The sequence below is a fragment of the Saimiri boliviensis genome, chromosome 11 (assembly GCF_048565385.1).
Source record: "Saimiri boliviensis isolate mSaiBol1 chromosome 11, mSaiBol1.pri, whole genome shotgun sequence".
Classification (NCBI taxonomy): Eukaryota; Metazoa; Chordata; class Mammalia; order Primates; family Cebidae; genus Saimiri; species Saimiri boliviensis.
In genome coordinates, this window is record NC_133459.1 from 11,882,532 (window position 1) to 11,902,849 (window position 20,318).

At 48.0% G+C, this 20,318-nt stretch overlaps 2 protein-coding genes across 2 annotated transcripts; both read left to right on the plus strand.

The window, feature by feature from the left end:
* Positions 1-2,686: 2,686 nt before the first annotated feature.
* Positions 2,687-7,174, plus strand: LOC141580369 (PRAME family member 20-like). The gene is made up of 3 exons (XM_074381473.1): positions 2,687-3,018; positions 3,706-4,287; positions 6,473-7,174. The coding sequence occupies exons 1-3, from the start codon at positions 2,732-2,734 to the stop codon at positions 7,032-7,034; spliced, it is 1,431 nt and encodes a 476-aa protein (XP_074237574.1). The 5' UTR covers positions 2,687-2,731; the 3' UTR covers positions 7,035-7,174.
* Positions 7,175-15,192: 8,018 nt separating this feature from the next.
* Positions 15,193-19,537, plus strand: LOC141580370 (PRAME family member 20-like). Its single transcript, XM_074381474.1, has 3 exons — positions 15,193-15,524; positions 16,215-16,796; positions 18,976-19,537. Exons 1-3 carry the CDS (start codon positions 15,238-15,240, stop codon positions 19,535-19,537), a joined length of 1,431 nt encoding a protein of 476 aa, XP_074237575.1. The 5' UTR covers positions 15,193-15,237.
* Positions 19,538-20,318: the final 781 nt, after the last annotated feature.

Sequence of the window (20,318 nt, forward strand, 5' to 3'; positions counted from 1 at the left end):
CTCTACAAAAAGCTTCTTTAAAATATTAGTCATGATGGCAGGCATCTGTAGTCCCAGCTGTTGGGGTGGCTCACATGGGAGAATCCCTTGAGCCTGGAAAATTGAGGTTGCAGTGAGCCGTGCTCACAGCACTGCTATACTCTAGCCTGGGCAATACAATGAGATCCTGTCCAAAAAAAACCCCACCAAAAAAATCTTAACCAAACAGTTAAGAAAATCCAAGCAATTGAAATCAGTAGGCCAATCCCAACCCCCACAAAAAGGGGGAGAAAGAGAGTTTAGAAGCCTCTACATGCCAACATCCCATTTAGACGGTTTAATCCGGCAGTTGTGTTTTGTTAGAAAAACAGTGTTAAAGATTTCCAATAATTCCCACAGTGGCCATAAATTATCCTGGGTGTAATTTTACCATCAGTTTAAAAATGGCCACATGAGAATGACCGTGAAATCTGAATGGTCTTCTGTCAGAAAGAGGTTAAACCCTTCCCTATCTCACAGTTAGGATTATGAAGGTCACACATTAGTAAAACTCCATGTTTGTGGAGCAAATCAGTGAATGAGTCCTAGACTTTCACCCTATCCCTAATTCTTTCACTTTAATGAATGAAAATCTAATTTGTTGAGTTAATCTGTAAGAAAGCCAAAAATTCAATCAGGATTAACTGGGGTTGGGAAAACTTAAGGAATCTAATCAAATATTTTCTTTTTCCTTTTTTTTCTTTTTTTTTTTTTTTGCGATGGAGTTTCACTGTATCACCCAGGCTGGAGCACAGTGGCTCCATCTTGGCTCACTGCAACCTCCACCTCCCGGGTTCAAGCGATTCTCCTGCCTCAGCCTCCAGAGTAGCTGGGATTACAGGCATGTACCACTACACCTGGCTAAGTTTTTGTATTTTTAATAGAGATGGGGTTTCTCCATGTTGGCCAGGCCTTGAACTCCCAACCTCAGGTGATCCACCCACCTTTGCCTCCCAAAGTGCTGGGATTACAGGTATAAGCCACTGATGCCAGGCCTTCAATATTTATTTATTTATTTTTTATTTTTTATTTTTTTTTGAGACCAGTTTTGCTCTTGTCTCCAGGCTAAAGTGCAATGGCATGATTGGCTCAATGCAACCTCCTCCTCCTGAGTTCAAGTGATTCTTCATCCTCAGCCTCTCCAATAGCTGGGATTAAAGGTGCTGCCCACCACACACAGCTAAATTGTGTCTTTTTAGTGGAGATGAGGTTTCGTCATTTTGGCCAGGCTTTTCCCCCCGCTGTTCATGGAGGCCTTGAACTCTTGACCTCAGATGATCCACCCAGCTCAGCCTCCCAACAAGCTGGGATTGTGGGCGTGAGACACCATTCCCAACCCCATTCTATTCCTTAATAATATGTTTAGAGCAGGCTAGGTGCAGTGGCTCATGCCTATTTTTCCAGATGAAAGGATCTGGGCTTTGAATTTTCCTCTAAATGCAGTTTTGTCTTTATTCCAAAAATGTTGATTTGTGCCTTGGTTTCTGTCATTTCAAAATTCAGAAGTTTTTTCTTTTTTCTTGAGACAGAATCTCGCTCTGTTGCCCAGGCTGGAGTGCAACGGCATGATCTCAGCTCACCGAAACCTCTGACTCTCTGGTTTAAGTGATTCTCCTACCTCATCCTCCCAAGTAGCTTGGACTCCTGACCTCATGATCCACCTGCCTCAGCCTCCCAAAGTGTCGGGATTACAGGTGTGAGTCACTGCGCCTATCCAAAGTGGGTCATTTTTAATATGTGTAAGAGATGAGTACTGGAAACATCTCTGTCATGCAAATGATCCATAATACTGTCACATAGCTTTAAAAGTTTCTCACTGAAATTTTAAATAATGAGGCCAGGCGTGGAGGCACAGGCCTATAATCCCAGGATTTTGGGAGGCCAATGTGAGTGAATTGCTTGAGTCTAGGAGTTCAAAACCAGCATGGACAACATAGCGAAACCCGCTGTCTTTACAAGAGGTCAAAAAATCAAAGATTAGCTGGGAGTGTTGATGCAGGACTGTGGTCCTAGCTACTTGGGAGACTGAGGTGGAAGAATCCTTAGAGCCTGGGAGGTCACTACTGCACTGAGCTGAGATGGCAGCACTGTACTCCAGCCACTCCAGCCTGGGTGACAGAGCAAGACCCTATCAGAAAAAAAAGAAAAAAGAAAGAAAGGAAGACAGAAGGGAGGAAAACAGGAAAAGAAGAAAGTGAGAGAGAAAGGGAAAGACAAATAGAGAAGTAAGCTTAACTACTACAAAGAAAACAAATAGAAAAACCCATTCTAGGAATGACCAGTGAATGTTCCCAACCATCTTATTTGTAGGGACTGTGAATGTCGGCATGTAGGGCTTGGGACATAACATTCCCATTGTTTTAGAACCCTGAGTAATTAGAAACTTCCCCCAACGGTGGGAGGGGTTAGGCTTCAGGCTCCCCCATACGCACTACTCGGTGGATGGAACACTGGCTGGAAAGGAAGGGCTAGTGGTGCTCCTGCCTCCTCACTGCTTGAGAAAAGCTGGTGCTAATGCCAGCAGAGACAGAACGCTAGCTTTGTGGCCACTGAGCACAGAGTGGAATTGGAGAAAACGAAGAAAAACTCTTTCACCATTGCCAGAGCACTGACTTTGGCCCTAGGAGAGGATGAGATTGCATGGGCTTGGTCTGAGAGTGATGCTCTTTCTCTGGATTTGTCCTCTGGAAGTTTTCCTTGCAGGTTGGTGAAGATGAGCATCTGGACTCCACCCAGACTCCTGGAGCTGGTGGGACGGAAGCTGCTGAGGGACCAGGCCTTGGCCGTCTGCACCCTGGAGGAGCTGCCCACGGAACTTTTCCCCCCGCTGTTCATGGAGGCCTTCAGCAGGAGACACTGTGAGGCTCTGAAGGCGATGGTGCAGGCCTGGCCCTTCTCCCGCCTCCCTCTGGGGTCCCTGATGAAGACGCCTTGCCTGGAGACCTTCCAAGCTGTGCTCCATGGACTTGATGCACTGCTGACCCAGGGGGTTTGTCTCAGGTGAGGTGGCCCAGATGGGCAGGTAGGGAGGGCCCAGGTGTCCAGAGAAGGAAGAGCTAGGTTGTGAGGAGTGGGGAGGCCCAATGGGGAGCCCACAGGCTTCTGATGCTGCTGATGAGAAAGCTGAGTGAGGCTTCGGCCACTGCCCAGCTCCTCAGGGAAAGGACTGCTCATCACGCAGGGTCCGTAGAGGTCACAGGAACCTCTCTCTTAGTGGCAATGAAGGGCACCACTAAAAGTGGGAACGGAGCAGGGCGCGGACGCTCACACCTGTAATCTCAGCATTTGGGAGGCTGAGGAGGGTGGATCACCTGTGGTCAGGAATTTGAAACCTGGCCAACATGGTGAAATTCTGACTCTACTAAAAATACAAATATTAGCTGGGCATAGTGGTGAGTACCTGTCATCCCAGGTGCTCGGGAGGTTGAGGCAGGAGAATCACTTGAACCCAGGAGGTAGAAGTTGCCGTGAGCTGAAATCTCACCACTGCACTCCAGCCTGGGCGACGGAGGGAGACCTATTCTCAGAATAAAGAGAAAGTGGAATTGAACAGGCTCCAAGGGGACAGCAGGGTGGAGAAAAGTCAGGGAAAGAAAAAAGCAGGGAGGGGCGCAGCTGGCGTGCAGGATGTGAAGCTGACGTTCAGCAGTGACCGCTTACATTCTCAGCCTCTCTATCTTCCCACAGAAGAAGGAAACTTCAAGTCCTGGATTTACGGGATGTCAGTGAGAACTTCTGGATGGTGTGGTCTGAGGCCATGGCCCGCGGGTACTTACCAGATGCCACGAGGAAGAGAAAACCAGCTCAGGACTGTTCAGTGATGAGAGGACAGCAGCGCTTGACTGTGTTCGTAGACCTTTGCCTCCAGAACAGGACTCTGGATGAATGCCTCACCTGCCTCTTTCTGTGGGTCAAGCAGAGGGAAGGTTTACTACACCTGTGCTGTAAGAAGCTGAAAGTCTTGGGAACGCCCCTCCACAAAGTCCAAAGCATCCTGAATATGGTGAACCCAGAGTGTATCCAGGAGGTGGAAGTGAATTGCAGGTGGCGACTGCCCGACCTGGCAGAGTTTACCCCATACCTGGGCCAGATGAGGAATCTTCACAAGCTCGCTCTCTCCCACGTCGACGTCCCTTGCTACTTTTCCCCAGAGCAGAAGGAGGAGTTTGTTACCCAGTTCACCTCTCAGTTCCTCAAGCTGCACCACCTCCAAAAGCTGTATATGAACTGTGTTTCTTTCCTCGAAGGCCATCTGGCCCAGCTGCTCAGGTGAGGAAGGATGGTGAGCTTTCTCTGCAGACCGCAGCAGAGCCTTGCCAGGTCACAGTAAATGCTAGTGGGCATCTACTGCGACCGCCTATGAGGAGGTGACGGTGAAGGGGACACTAGAATGTCAATGCATTCTCCTGTGGGCGGCTCTGTCCTGAAATTGGTATCACACAACCATTCCAATAAAGGCAGAGGGATCAGTGGGGGTAGATGCTATGGAGAGGCTGCCATGCTAGGAAGCTGGCTACTGAAGGGTTCAGCTCTAGGGAGGGTGAGTTAGTGAATTCCTCCTGAGGACGCGCGTCTAAGTTAAGATGATGAGAAATAGGTCAGGCATGGTGGCTCATGCCTGTAATCCTAGCACTTTGAGAGCCTGAGGAAAGAGGATAAGTTGAGCCCAGAAGTTTTAGAGAAGTCTGGGTAACACAGCAAGATTGCTGACTAAAAATAGGAATTAATAAAAATCAAAACAAACGAGATAATTTTTTTTATTTTGAAATGAAATTTCACTTGATTGCCCACAGGGAGTGCAGTGGTGTGATCTCGGCTTACTGCAACCCGTACCTCCCGGGTTCAAGTGATTCTCTTGCCTCAGTCTCCGGAGCACCTGGGATTGCAGGTGTGGGCCACCAACCTGGCTAATTTTTGTGTTTTTGTAGAGACTCGTCTTCACCATATTGGCCAGGCTGGTCTCAAACTCCTGAGCTCACGTGATCCCCCTGCTTCAGCCTCCGAAAGTGCTGAGATTACAGGCGTGAGCAAACACGCCCAGCTCAAACAAGATAATTTTTATTTGTTTGTTTGTTTGTTTATTTATTTCTGTTTGAGACAGAGTTTCCATCTGTCACCCAGGCTGGATGCAGTGGTGCAATCTCGGCTCACTGCAACCTCCGCCTCCCGGGTTCAAGCGATTCCCCTGTCAGTCTCCTGAGTAGTTGGGATTACAGGCACTTGCCACCACACCCGGCTAAGTGTTGTATTTTAAGTAAAGACCAAGTTTCACCATGTTGGTCAGGTTGGTCTCGAACTCCTGGCCTTGGCCTTTGAAAGTGCTAGGATTACAGGAGTGAGCCACCATGCCAGGCCAAACAAGATTAGTTTTAAAAAGATGTTGGGAAGTGGGGGAGTGAAGTGGGCACTGAAGAGGGGAATGCTCATCAAACCTGCACGTTTCAGAATAATACAAGCTCTGTGCTCAACAGCTTGGGGAACACAAATGATCTCATCTCTTTTTTTTTTTTTTTTTTTTTCTTTTTTTTAAGGTGGGGTTTCACCATGATGGCCAAGCTAGTCTTGAACTCCTGACCTCAGGTGATCCACCCACCTCAGTCTCCCAAATTGCTAGGATTACCTCATCTCTAATTCCCGGTCACAAGAGATTGTTTTGAGCTCCAGGTAAATTAATTACCTATGAAACAGAAGGTCAGAGAGTAGGCACAAAGACTGGTAAAAGTGATAAATGGTTTGCGGATTAGACAGGCGTGTCAGGGACCCCTGCAGCCTGGGCACCCCAGCTGATGTTGCAGAATCCCGCCTGGGTTTGTCTGTAAGCCTGTGTCCCCTCTGGGCTCCCGTGGCCCAGAGATGTGTTTTTATCCTTGAAGGATGAGTAAAGGGAGCTTCAGGGATTCTGTGAACTTGATCCATTCCTATAAATGATGGTGAAAAGACTCAGGAGGAAATGAAATTTTTCTTTGTTTTTCTTTTCTTTTTTTTTTTAGACACAGTCTCACTCTGTTACTAAGGCTGGAGTGTAGCAGCATAATCTCTGCTTACTGCAACCTCCACTTCCTGGGTTCTTGTGATTCTCCTGCCTCAACCTCCCAAGTAGCTGAAATTACAGGTGCCTGCCACCACGCCTGGCTGATTTTTGCATTTTTAGTAGCGATGTGGTTTCACCGTTTGGCCAGGCTGCTCTCCAACTCCTGACCTTAAGTGATCCACACATCTCAGCCTCCGTAAGTGCTCGGATTACAGGTGTGAGTTACTGCATCAGGCCTAAGATGGACTTGACCTCAGTGGCAAAGTTCTTCATCACGCAGCATCCTAAATGTTGACTATCAGACAATCGGAATGACCTTGGACTTGGGCAAAATGGTCTTTGTCCATCACCTTGAAGTCATCACCCACCACTCTTCACTCACCCCTATGATTCCCCAGAACTAACTTCTTGCTCTCTCCCCAGCTGTCTGAAGACCCCGTTAAAGATCCTCGCAATAACGAACTGTGTGCTTTCGGAATCGGACTTGAGGCATCTGTCCCAGTCCCCCAGCATCAGTCAACTAATGACCCTGGACCTGAGTGGCATCAGCCTGGCCAATCTGAGTCTTGTGCCTCTCCAACTCCTGCTAGAAAAAGTGGCAGCCACCCTGGAGTACCTGGACTTAGATGACTGTGGGATCGAAGACTCCCAAGTCAATGCCATCCTGCCTGCCTTAAGCCGCTGCTTTGAGCTCACCACCTTCAGCTTTCGTGGAAATCCCATCTCCATGGCCACCCTGGAGAACCTGCTGTCCCACACAATCAGACTGAACAACTTACGCCTGGAGCTGTATCCCGCCCCACGGGAGAGTTATGATGCTTCTGGTGCTCTCTGCCGGTGGAGGTTTGCCCAACTGGGGGCTGAGCTGATGGGGAGAGTGAAGGTCTTGAGGCAGACCAAGAGGGTCTTGTTCTCTACCGCCTGCTGCCCTCACTGTGGCCACAGGGCATATTATGACCTGGAGGTAAATCAATGCAGCGGTTGAATATCTGCCTGTTTGCGTGGATGTATCAAATGCTTTCTTCTGGACACTTGGAAACTAAAACGTAGGTCTTAGGCACATCCTCCAGGGAGCACAGAACCCATCGTTCCAGACACGGCTCTGAAAGTGGAAAAGGAAAAGTAATGAAGCAGGGGCTGGACTTGGGGAAACACTGACATGGATTGGATGAGACTTCGGGGATCTGTATCCTATAGCGTCAAAAACGGGAATCTGAGTGTCTAGAGTGGAATTCAGGCTTGCAAATGCCTGAGGGAGTTACCCTTGCATGGATGGTTGCAAAGAAACAGAAATAAAGGGAAACCGAGTGGAAGCTGTCTGGTGCCCTCTATTATCAAGTAACCTGTTTTCCAGTTGAAGCCTCAGGGAATCTTCACTTATTGATGAAAAAAAAACCCAAAAGGCACTGAGTCTTGCAATCAGTAAGATTCAGCTCCAGCAAATCAAGGCATTTAAATGAAATTTGGTTACTGTAATCAATTTCCTCCCATTCTTGTTTGTTGGTTTTGAGACAGTTTCACTTTTGTTGCCCCGGCTCACTGCAACCTCCACCTCCTGGGTTGAGGGTATTCTCCTGCCTCAGCCTCCCAAGTAGCTGGGATTACAGGCATGCACCACCACGCCCAGCTAATTTTTGGATTTGTAGTAGAGACAGGGTTTCACTATGTTGGTCAGGCTGGTCTTAAACTCCTGACCTCAGGTAATCCACCCACCTGGGCCTCCCAAAGTGCTGAGATTATAGGCATGAGCTACCATGCCTGGTTCTTTTATTTTTAATTTTTTAATTTTTTATTTTATTTTTATTTTTTTGAGATGGAGTTTCGCTCTTGTTACCCAGGCTGGAGTGCAATGGCGCGGTCTCGGCTTATGGCAACCTCTGCCTCCTGAGTTCAAGCGGTTCTCCTGCCTCAGTCTCCTGAGTAGCTGGGATTACAGGCAGGCACCACTACACCCGGCTAATTTTTGTATTTTTTTTTTTTTTTTTTTTTAAGTAGAGATGGGGTTTCGCTATGTTGGCCAGGCTGGTCTCAAACTCCTGATCTCAGGTGATCCACCTGCCTTGGCCTCCCAGAGTGCTGAGGTTACAGGCGTGCACCTGTAAAATAGGTGAGAGGCCATTGCTCCCGGCTGTTTTTAAATGGACATAATGGTGAGCTAGCCATGTGGTTGGGGGGTCCCCGGAGAATCTCCCACCAGCCTGGAGAATCTCCCACCAGCCTGCACACTGTGGGAACGCGCAGTGGGGTGGAGCTTCGGGAGTAGCGCTCTCCGCAGCGGGGAGGAGTCTGGCATTGAGGAGAGTTCCTGTTCCGTCTTTTTCCTTTTCATGCAGTATAATCCTGCTTTACTCACCCTTCAAACCGTCTGCAAGCCTGAATTTTTGTGGCCATGGGATGAACAAGGACCCAGTCTTTAGCCGAACTAAGGAAGTCCTGCAACAATGGAACCTAATTTAGGGAGTCCCTTTAGTCTCCTAACTGGGTTCACTGATGGAACTGAGATTGTGGGCTGTGTGGGACCATAGGAAACTCCCATTCCCATTGTTTTCAACTTTTAGGTTGCAAAGGCATTTCTTTTTTGGTGGGGGTTGGGGAGACAGGAGTCTTGCTCTGTCACCCAGGCTGGAGTGCAGTGGCAGGCTCTTGGCTCACAGCAAGCTCCGCCTACCGAATTCAAGCGATTCTCAGGCCTCAGCGCCCCCCCAATCCCCCTTCCCCAGTAGCTGGGTCTACAGGTGCCCACCATCACATCCGGCTAACTTTTTTTGCATTGTTAGAAGAGACCAGGTTTCACCATGTTGGTCAGGCTTGTCTTGAACTCCTGACCTCAGGTGATCTACCCGTCTTGGCCTCCCAAAGTGGTAGCTTTATAGGCATGAGCCACTGCACCAGGCCTTTTTAAATTTTGAGACAGTTTCACTCTGTCCCCCAGGCTGCAGTGCAAGTGGCATGATCTCAGCTCACTGCTCCTCTGTCCCCTGGGGTTCAAGCGATTCTCCTGCCTCAACCTCCCGAGTGGCTGGGATTATTTTTGAGACCGGGTTTCACCATGTTGATTGACCAGGCTGGTCTCCAATTCCTGACCTTATGATCCACCCACCTCCGCCTCTGAAAGTGCTGAGATTACAGGCATGAGCCACCGCTCCTGGCTGAGAAGACTTTTTTTTTTTTTTTTTCCTCAAAGAAGTGGAGATCTGAGCATCGGAGATCGCCGTCAGTAATATTTCACAGTGCTGTTAGAGTTTAGTGGAGCAATGGCTAATAATTCATGAATTAGGAGTGATCTTGCCTGCTTTTTATTTTATTTTATTTTATTTATTTATTTATTTGAGACGGAGTTTCGCTCTTGTTACCCAGGCTGGAATGCAATGGTGCGATCTCAGCTCACCGCAACCTCCGCTTCCTGGGTTCAGGCAACTCTCCTGCTTCAACCTCCTGAGTAGCTGGGATTACAGGCACGCACCACCATGCACAGCTAATTTTCTCTATTTTTAGTAGAGACGGGGTTTCACCATGTTGACCAGGATGGTCTCGATCTCTTGACCTCGTGATCCACCTGCCTCAGCCTCCCAAAGTGCTGGGATTACAGGCTTGAGCCACCCCGCCCGGCCTAGGTATTGTTTCAGTTTCTTCCAGAGAAGCCTTAACCTAAGCCCTGAGACCAATCACACCCTCAGTGGCACCTCTCTTCCACCTGAATGAGTGAATAAACTGGTACATTAGGTGATGTAAAACCCACAAGACCATCTGATACATGACAGTTTTATTCTGATTTTGTAGGGATGATACCTCAGTTTTTATAAAACTTTTTTTTTTTTTTTTTTTTTTCTGAGATGGAGTCCTGTCTGTCTCCCAGGCTGGAGTACAGTGGCATGATCTTGGCTCACTGCAACCTCCGCCTCCTGGGTTCAAGCAATTCTGCATCAGCCTCCCAAGTAGCTGGCATTGCAGGCGCTGCCACAGCTGGCTAATTTTGTACTTTCAGCAGAGATGGGTTTTCTCCATGTTGGTCAGGCTGGTCCGGAACTCCCATCCTCAGGTCATCCACCTACTTTAGCCTCCCAAAGTGCTAGGATTACAGGTGTGAGCCACTGTGCCTGGCCTATAACGCTATTTTAACGATAAAATATTTTTATAATTTTCATGTGTTCTCCTGACAACACTACTTTCAGGTTTTATTTTTCTGTCTGTTGTCCAGAACAGATTGAAGCTGTCCCTGCCTCACACTCAGAACTATACAGGTCACATATTAGTAAAATTTCATCAGTGTTTGTGGAGTTCATTAATGAATGAATTCTTTTTTTTTTTTTTTTTTTTTTTTTTGACAGCCTCTCCCTCTATCACCCAGGCTGGAGTGCAATGGCACAATCTCAGCTCACTGCAACCTCTGCCTCCTGGGTTCAAGAGATTTTCCCATCTCAGCCTCCAGAGTAGCTGGAATACAGACATTTTTGTATTTTTAGAGACGGGGTTTCACCATGTTGGCTAGGCTGGTCTTGGGCTCCTGACCTCAGGGGAGCCACCCTGGCTGGCCTTGAATGAATGAATTCACTTCCACCCGATCCCTAACGCTTTCAATTTCTTGATTCAGGAAATGAATATGAATATCTGATATTAATAGATTTCTGATTCAATCAATTAATCTTCAGAGAGCCAAAATCCCAATCAGGATTAATTGGGTGGAGATTCAGAAACCCAATCAGATATCAGTTTTTGATTGGAAGCTAGCAGTGGATACTTGGAGGGGAGGGGATGGGAGTGGTGATTACAAAGGTCAATAAAAGCTTCAAAAGACCCACGGGAGAGACCGTAAGTCTTCGAACCTGGAGTTACTGCTTGTTTCTTGAGGTCTGAGCTCCCTGCAAACTGAGTCCAGATCTGGTAAGTCACTAATCTCTGTAAGGACCCTCCTGTACGGCCCCTTCCACCTGATCTACAGTCAGCCCGTCTGGCATGGGGAGAATTCAGCCTAAGATGGCACAGAGTTATATCTTGTCATTTTTTGTTTTTGTTTTTGTTTTTGTTTTTACTTTTTTCATACGAACAGTATGAAAAACAGCTTTGATTTCTTCCTCTAAATGGAGTTTTAAAGCCTGGTCAAAAGGGTGAAACCCCATCTTTACTAAAAATATAAAAATTAGCCAGGCATGGTGGTAGTCACCTGTAATTCCAGCTACTAGGGAGGCTGAAGCAGAATTATTTGAACCCAGAAGACAGAGGTGGCAGTGAGCCGACACGGTGCCACTGTACTCCAGCCTGGGCCACAGACTGAGCATCCGTCTCAAAAAAAAAAAAAAATGCAGTTTTGTCTTTATTGCAAAAATTTTGATTTGTGCTATGGTTTATGTCATTTCAAAATTCTTACAGGGTAGGCTCAGGCCTCACACCCGTAATCCTAGCACTTTGGGAGGCCGGGGCAAGCAGATCACCTGAGGTTGGGTGTTCTAGACCAGCCTGGTCAACAGGGCAAAACCCCGTCTCTACTAAAAAATAATAATAATAATATATAATTTGCCAGGCCTGGTGGCACATGCCTGTAATCCCAGCTACTCGGGAAGCTGAGGAAGAGGAGTCACTTGAACCTGGGAGGCAGAGGTTATGTGAACCGAGATCTTGCCATTGCACTCCAGCCTGGGCAACAAGAGCAAAACTCCATGTCAAAAAGAAAAAAAAGCTGGGCATGGTGGCTCATGCCTGTAATTTCAGCACTTTGGGAGGCTGAGGCCAGCCTGACCAACTTGGCAAAATCTTGTCTTTACTAGAAATACAAAAAGTAGCTGGGCACAGTGGTGGGTGCCTGTTATCCCTACTCAAGAGGTCGAGGCAAGAGAATCCCTTGAACCTGGGAGGCGTAGGTTGCAGTGAGCCGAGATCCGGTCATTGCACTCTAGCCTGGGGGACCAAAAAAAAAAAAAAAAAAATTCTTGGTGGGAGCAGAAACTCATGCTTATAAACCAAAAGTTAGGGAGGCCAAGGTGGGAGGATCATTTCAGCCTAGGGATTCAAGACCAATCCGGGCAACATGGCAAACCCCCATCTCTACAAAATATTTTTTGCGGGGTTGAGGGGTTAGAGTCTCACTCTGTTGCCCAGGCTGGATCACAGTGGTGTCATCTCGGCTCACTGGAAGTGAGACTGCAGTCTCACTCTGCCTCCCAGGCTCCAGCTATTCTCTTGCCTCAATCTCCTGAGTAGCTGGGATTACAGCCACCTGCCACATTGCTCAGCTAATTTTTGTGTTTTTAGTAGAGGTGGAGTTTCACCATGTTGACCAGGTTGGTCTCGAACTCCTGACCTCAAGTTATCCACCCGTCTTGGCCTCCTAAAATGCTGGGATTATAGCCATGAGCCACCGGTGCCCGGCCTCTACAAAAACTTCCTTAAAATATTAGTCATGATGGCAGGCATCTGTAGTCCCAGCTGTTTGGGTGGCTCACATGGGAGAATCCCTTGAGCCTGGAAAATTGAGGTTGCAGTGAGCCGTGCTCACATCACTGCTGTACTCTAGCCTGGGCAATGCAATGAGATCCTGTCCAAAAAAAACCCCACCAAAAAAATCTTAACCAAATAGTTAAGAAAATCCAAGCAATTGAAATCAGTAGGCCAATCCCAACCCCCACAAAAAGGGGGAGAAAGAGAGTTTAGAAGCCTCTACATGCCAACATCCCATTTAGACGGTTTAATCCGGCAGTTGTGGTTTTGTTAGAAAAACAGTGTTAAAGATTTCCAATAATTCCCACAGTGGCCATAGATTATCCTGGGTGTAATTTTACCATCAGTTTAAAAATGGCCACATGAGAATGACCGTGAAATCTGAATGGTCTTCTGTCAGAAAGAGGTTAAACCCTTCCCTATCTCACAGTTAGGACTATGAAGGTCACATATTAGTAAAACTCCATGTTTGTGGAGCAAATCAGTGAATGAGTCCTAGACTTTCACCCTATCCCTAATTCTTTCACTTTAATGAATGAAAATCTAATTTGTTGAGTTAATCTGTAAGAAAGCCAACAATTCAATCAGGATTAACTGGGGTTGGGAAAACTTAAGGAACCTAATCAAATATTTTCTTTTTCCTTTTTTTTTTTTTTTTTTTTTTTTTGCGATGGAGTTTCACTGTATCACCCAGGCTGGAGCACAGTGGCTCCATCTTGGCTCACTGCAACCTCCACCTCCCGGGTTCAAGTGATTCTCCTGCCTCAGCCTCCAGAGTAGCTGGGATTACAGGCATGTACCACTACACCTGGCTAAGTTTTTGTATTTTTAATAGAGATGGGGTTTCTCCATGTTGGCCAGGCCTTGAACTCCCAACCTCAGGTGATCCACCCACCTTTGCCTCCCAAAGTGCTGGGATTACAGGCATAAGCCACTGATGCCAGGCCTTCAATTTTTTTTTTTTTTTTTTTTTTTTTTTTGAGACCAGTTTTGCTCTTGTCTCCAGGCTAAAGTGCAATGGCATGATTGGCTCAATACAACCCCCTCCTCCTGATTCTTCCTCCTCAGCCTCTCCAATAGCTGGGATTAAAGGTGCTGCCCACCACACACAGCTAAATTGTGTCTTTTTAGTGGAGATGAGGTATCGTCATTTTGGCCAGGGTTTTCCCCCCGCTGTTCATGGAGGCCTTGAACTCTTGACCTCAGATGATCCACCCAGCTCAGCCTCCCAACAAGCTGGGATTGTGGGCGTGAGACACCATTCCCAACCCCATTCTATTCCTTAATAATATGTTTAGAGCAGGCTAGGTGCAGTGGCTCATGCCTGTTTCTCCAGATGAAAGGATTTGGGCTTTGAATTTTCCTCTAAATGCAGTTTTGTCTTTATTCCAAAAATGTTGATTTGTGCCTTGGTTTCTGTCATTTCAAAATTCAGAAGTTTTTTCTTTTTTCTTGAGACAGAATCTCGCTCTGTTGCCCAGGCTGGAGTGCAACGGAATGATCTCGGCTCACTGAAACCTCTGACTCTCTGGTTTAAGTGATTGTCCTACCTCATCCTCCCAAGTAGCTTGGACTACAGGCGCCTGCCACCATGCCACGCTAACTTTTTTTTTTTTTTTTTTTTTGGTATTTTTAGTAGAGATGAGGTTTCATTGTGTTGGCCAGGCTGATCTTGAACTCCTGACCTCGTGATCCACCTGCCTCAGCCTCCCAAAGTGTCGGGATTACAGGTGTGAGTCACTGCGCCTATCCAAAGTGGGTCATTTTTAACATGTGTAAGAGATGTGTACTGGAAACATCTCTGTCTTGCAAATGATCCATAATACTGTCACATAGCTTTAAAAATTTCTCACTGAAATTTTAAATAATGAGGCCAGGCGTGGAGGCTCAGGCCTATAATCCCAGAATTTTGGGAGGCCAATGTGAGTGAATTGCTTGAGTCTAGGTGTTCAAGACCGGCGTGGAAAACATAGCGAAACCCGCTGTCTTTACAGGAGGTCAAAAAATCAAAGATTAGCTGGGAGTGTTGATGCAGGACTGTGGTCCTAGCTACTTGGGAGACTGAGGTGGAAGAATCCTTAGAGCCTGGGAGGTCACGACTGCACTGAGCTGAGATGGCAGCCCTGTACTCCAGCCACTCCAGCCTGGGTGACAGAGCAAGACCCTATCAGAAAAAAAAGAAAAAAGAAAGAAAAGAAAAGAAAGGAAGACAGAGGGAGGAACAGGAAAAGAAGAAAGTGAGAGAGAAAGGGAAAGACAAATAGAGAAGTAAGCTTAAATACTACAAAGAAAACAAGTAGAAAAACCCATTCTAGGAGTGACCAGTGAATGTTCCCAACCATCTTATTTGTAGGAACTGTGAATGTCGGCATGCAGGGCTTGGGACATAACATTCCCATTGTTTTAGAACCCTGAGTAATTAGAAATTTCCCCCAACGGTGGGAGGGGTTAGGCTTCAGGCTCCGCCATACGCACTACTCGGTGGATGGAACACTGGCTGGAAAGGAAGGGCTAGTGGTGCTCCTGCCTCCTCGCTGCTTGAGAAAAGCTGGTGCTAATGCCAGCAGAGACAGAACGCTAGCTTTGTGGCCACTGAGCACAGAGTCGAATTGAAGAAAACGAAGAAAAACTCTTTCACCATGGCCAGAGCACTGACTTTGGCCCTAGGAGAGGATGAGATTGCATGGGCTTGGTCTGAGAGTGATGCTCTTTCTCTGGATTTGTCCTCTGGAAGTTTTCCTTGCAGGTTGGTGAAGATGAGCATCTGGACTCCACCCAGACTCCTGGAGCTGGTGGGACGGAAGCTGCTGAGGGACCAGGCCTTGGCCGTCTGCACCCTGGAGGAGCTGCCCACGGAACTTTTCCCCCCGCTGTTCATGGAGGCCTTCAGCAGGAGACACTGTGAGGCCCTGAAGGCGATGGTGCAGGCCTGGCCCTTCCCCCGCCTCCCTCTGGGGTCCCTGATGAAGACGCCTTGCCTGGAGACCTTCCAAGCTGTGCTCCATGGACTTGATGCACTGCTGACCCAGGGGGTTCGTCTCAGGTGAGGTGGCCCAGATGGGCAGGTAGGGAGGGCTCAGGTGTCCAGAGAAGGAAGAGCTAGGTTGTGAGGAGTGGGGAGGCCCAATGGGGAGCCCACAGGCTTCTGATGGGCTGATGAGAAAGCTCAGTGAGGCCTTGGCCATTGCCCAGCTCCTCAGGGAGAGGACTGCTCATCACGCAGGGTCCGTGGAGGTCACAGGAACCTCTCTCTTAGTGGCAATGAAGGGCACCACTAAAAGTGGGAACTGAGCAGGGCACGGATGCTCACACCTGTAATCTCAGCATTTGGGAGGCTGAGGAGGGTGGATCACCTGTGGTCAGGAGTTTGAAACCAGCCTGGCCAACATGGTGAAATTCTGACTCTACTGAAAATACAAATATTAGCTGGGCATTGTGGTGAGTACCTGTCATCCCAGGTGCTCGGGAGGTTGAGGCAGGAGAATCACTTGAACCCAGGAGGTAGAAGTTGCCGTGAGCTGAAATCTCACCACTGCACTCTAGCCTGGGCGACGGAGGGAGACCTATTCTCAGAATAAAGAGAAAGTGGAATTGAACAGGCTCCAAGGGGACAGCAGGGTGGAGAAAAGTCAGGGAAAGAAAAAAGCAAGGAGGGGCGCAGCTGGGGTGCAGGATGTGAAGCTGACGTTCAGCAGTGACCGCTTACATTCTCAGCCTCTCTATCTTCCCACAGAAGAAGGAACCTTCAAGTCCTGGATTTACGGGATGTCAGTGAGAACTTCTGGATGGTGTGGTCTGAGGCCATGGCCCGCGGGTACTTACCAGATGCCACGAGGAAGAGAAAACCAGCTCAGGACTGTTCAGTGATGAGAGGACAGCAGCGCTTGACTGTGTTCGTAGACCTTTGCCTCCAGAACAGGACTCTGGATGAATGCCTCACCTGCCTCTTTCTGTGGGTCAAGCAGAGGGAAGGTTTACTACACCTGTGCTGTAAGAAGCTGAAAGTCTTGGGAACGCCCCTCCACAAAGTCCAAAACATCCTGAATATGGTGAACCCAGAGTGTATCCAGGAGGTGGAAGTGAATTGCAGGTGGCGACTGCCCGACCTGGCAGAGTTTACCCCATACCTGGGCCAGATGAGGAATCTTCACAAGCTCACTCTCTCCCACGTCGACGTCCCTTTCTACTTTTCCCCAGAACAGAAGGAGGAGTTTGTTACCCAGGTCACCTCTCAGTTCCTCAAGCTGCACCACCTCCAAAAGCTGTATATGAACTGTGTTTCTTTCCTCAAAGGCCATCTGGCCCAGCTGCTCAGGTGAGGAAGGATGGTGAGCTTTCTCTGCAGACCGCAGCAGAGCCTTTCCAGGTCACAGTAAACGCTAGTGGGCATCTACTGTGACCGCCTATGAGGAGGTGACGGTGAAGGGGACACTGGAATGTCCATGCATTCCCCTGTGGGCGGCTCTGTCCTGAAATGGGTATCACACAACCATTCCAATAAAGGCAGAGGGATCAGTGGGGGTAGATGCTATGGAGAGGCTGCCATGCTAGGAAGCTGGCTACTGAAGGGTTCAGCTCTAGGGAGGCTCTGTTTGTGAATTCCTCCTGAGGACGCGTGTCTAAGTTAAGATGATGAAAAATAGGTCAGGCATGGTGGCTCATGCCTGTAATCCTAGCACTTTGAGAGCCTGAGGAAAGAGGATAAGTTGAGCCCAGAAGTTTTAGAGCAGTCTGGGTAACACAGCAAGACTGCTGACTAAAAATAGGAATTAATAAAAATAAAAACAAACAAGATAAATTTTTTTTTTTGAAATGAAATTTCACTTGATTGCCCAGGGGGAGTGCAGTGGCGTGATCTTGGCTTACTGCAACCCGTACCTCCCGGGTTCAAGTGATTCTCCTGCCTCAGTCTACTGAGCACCTGGGATTACAGGTGTGGGCCACCACACCTGGATAATTTTTGTATTTTTAGTAGAGACTAGGCTTCACCATATTGGCCAGGCTGGTCTCAAACTCCTGAGCTCACGTGATCCCCCTGCTTCAGCCTCCCAAAGTGCTGGGATTACAGGCATGAGCAAACATGCCCAGCTCAAACAAGATAATTTTTATTTGTTTGTTTATTTATTTACTTATTTATGTTTGAGACAGAGTTTCGATCTGTCACCCAGGCTGGATGCAGTGGTGCAATCTCGGCTCACTGCAACCTCCGCCTCCCGGGTTCAAAGGATTCTCCTGTCAGTCTCCTGAGTAGTTGGGATTACAGGCACTCGCCACCACACCCGGCTAAGTGTTGTATTTTACGTAAAGACCAAGTTTCACCATGTTGGTCAGGTTGGTCTCGAACTCCTGGCCTTGGCCTTCGAAAGTGCTGGGATTACAGGCGTGAGCCACCATGCCAGGCCAAACGAGATTAGTTTTAAAAAGATGTTGGGAAGTGGGGAAGTGAAGTGGGCACTGAAGAGGGGAATGCTCATCAAACCTGCACGTTTCAGAATAATACAAGCTCTGTGCTCAACAGCTTGGGGAACACAAATGATCTCATCTCTTTTTTTTCCCCCCCCCCTTTTTTTTTTAAGGTGGGGTTTCACCATGATGGCCAGGCTGGTCTTGAACTCCTGACCTCAGGTGATCCACCCACCTCAGTCTCCCAAAGTGCTAGGATTACCTCATCTCTAATTCCCGGTCACAATAGATTGTTTTGAGCTCCAGGTGAATTAATTACCTAGGAAACAGAAGGTCAGAGAGTAGGCACAAAGACTGGTGAAAGTGATAAATGGTTTGCGGATTAGACAGGCGTGTCAGGGACCCCTGCAGCCTGGGCACCCCAGCTGATGTTGCAGAATCCCGCCTGGGTTTGTCCGTAAGCCTGTGTCCCCTCTGGGCTCCCGTGGCCCAGAGATGTGTTTTTATCCCTGACGGATGAGTAAAGGGAGCTTCAGGGATTCTGTGAACTTGATCCATTCCTATAAATGATGGTGAAAAGACTCAGGAGGAAATGAAATTTTTCTTTGTTTTTCTTTTCTTTTTTTTTTTAGACACAGTCTCACTCTGTTACAAAGGCTGGAGTGTAGCAGCATAATCTCTGCTTACTGCAACCTCCACTTCCTGGGTTCTTGTGATTCTCCTGCCTCAACCTCCCAAGTAGCTGAAATTACAGGCGCCTGCCACCACGCCTGGCTGATTTTTGCATTTTTAATAGAGATGTGGTTTCATCATTTGGTCAGGCTGTTCTCGAACTCCTGACCTCAAGTGATCCACCCATCTCAGCCTCCCAAAGTGCTCGGATTACAGGTGTGAGTTACTGCATCAGGCGTAAAATGGACTGGACCTCAGTGGCAAAGTTCTTCATCATGCAGCATCCTAAATGTTGACTATCAATCAGAATGACCTTGGGCTTGGGCAAAATGGTCTTCGTCCATCACCTTGAAGTCATCCCCACCACCCTTCACTCACCCCTATGATTCCCCAGAACTAACTTCTTGCTCTCTCCCCAGCTGTCTGAAGACCCCGTTAAAGACCCTCGCAATAACGAACTGTGTGCTTTCGGAATCGGACTTGAGGCATCTGTCCCAGTCCCCCAGCATCAGTCAACTAATGACCCTGGACCTGAGTGGCATCAGCCTGGCCAATCTGAGTCTTGTGCCTCTCCAACTTCTGCTAGAAAAAGTGGCAGCCACCCTGGAGTCCCTGGACTTAGATGACTGTGGGATCGAAGACTCCCAAGTCAATGCCATCCTGCCTGCCTTAAGCCGCTGCTTTGAGCTCACCACCTTCAGCTTTTGTGGAAATCCCATCTCCATGGCCACCCTGGAGAACCTGCTGTCCCACACAATCAGACTGAACAACTTACGCCTGGAGCTGTATCCCGCCCCACGGGAGAGTTATGATGCTTCTGGTGCTCTCTGCCGGTGGAGGTTTGCCCAACTGGGGGCTGAGCTGATGGGGAGAGTGAAGGACTTGAGGCAGACCAACAGGGTCTTGTTCTGTACCGCCTGCTGCCCTCACTGTGGCCAAAGGGCATTTTATGACCTGGAGGTAAATCAATGCAGCTGTTGAATAACTGCCTGTTTGCGTGGATGTATCAAATGCTTTCTTCTGGACACTTGGAAACTAAAACCTAGGTCTTAGGCACATCCTCCAGGGAGCACAGAACCCATCGTTCCAGACACGGCTCTGAAAGTGGAAAAGGAAAAGTAATGAACCAGGGGCTGGACTTGGGGGAAACACTGACATGGATTGGATGAGACTTCGGGACCTGTATCCTATAGCGTCAAAAATGGGAATCTGAGTGTCTAGAGTGTAATTCAGGCTTGCAAATGCCTGAGGGAGTTACCCTTGCATGGATGGTTGCCAAGAAACAGAAATAAAGGGAAACTGAGTGGAAGCTGTCTGGTGCCCTTATTATCAAGTAACCTGTTTTCCAGTTGAAGCCTCAGGGAATCCTCAGTTATTGATGAAAAAAAACCCAAAAGGCACTGAGTCTTGCAATCAGTAAGATTCAGCTCCAGCAAATCAAGGCATTTAAATGAAATTTGGTTACTGTAATCAGTTTCCTCCCATTCTTGTTTGTTTGTTTTGAGACAGTTTCACTTTTGTTGCCCCGGCTCACTGCAACCTCCACCTCCTGGGTTTAGAGTATTCTCCTGCCTCAGCCTCCCAAGTAGCTGGGATTACAGGCATGCACCACCACGCCCAGCTAGTTTTTGTATTTGTAGTAGAGACAGGGTTTCACTATGTTGGTCAGGCTGGTCTTAAACTCCTGACCTCAGGTAATCCACCCACCTGGGCCTCCCAAAGTGCTGGGATTATAGGCATGAGCTACCATGCCTGCTTCTTG

What these genes read in the sequence shown, in the direction of transcription:
- LOC141580369 (XM_074381473.1), top strand. Translation starts at nt 2,732, where the DNA reads ATGAGCATCTGGACTCCACCCAGACTCCTGGAGCTGGTGGGACGGAAG. An exon ending in ACCCAGGGGGTTTGTCTCAG is followed by an intron (nt 3,019 to 3,705) that starts GTGAGGTGGCCC and finishes ATCTTCCCACAG; the next exon opens with AAGAAGGAAACTTCAAGTCC. An exon ending in CATCTGGCCCAGCTGCTCAG is followed by an intron (nt 4,288 to 6,472) that starts GTGAGGAAGGAT and finishes CTCTCTCCCCAG; the next exon opens with CTGTCTGAAGACCCCGTTAA.
- LOC141580370 (XM_074381474.1), top strand. Translation starts at nt 15,238, where the DNA reads ATGAGCATCTGGACTCCACCCAGACTCCTGGAGCTGGTGGGACGGAAG. An exon ending in ACCCAGGGGGTTCGTCTCAG is followed by an intron (nt 15,525 to 16,214) that starts GTGAGGTGGCCC and finishes ATCTTCCCACAG; the next exon opens with AAGAAGGAACCTTCAAGTCC. An exon ending in CATCTGGCCCAGCTGCTCAG is followed by an intron (nt 16,797 to 18,975) that starts GTGAGGAAGGAT and finishes CTCTCTCCCCAG; the next exon opens with CTGTCTGAAGACCCCGTTAA.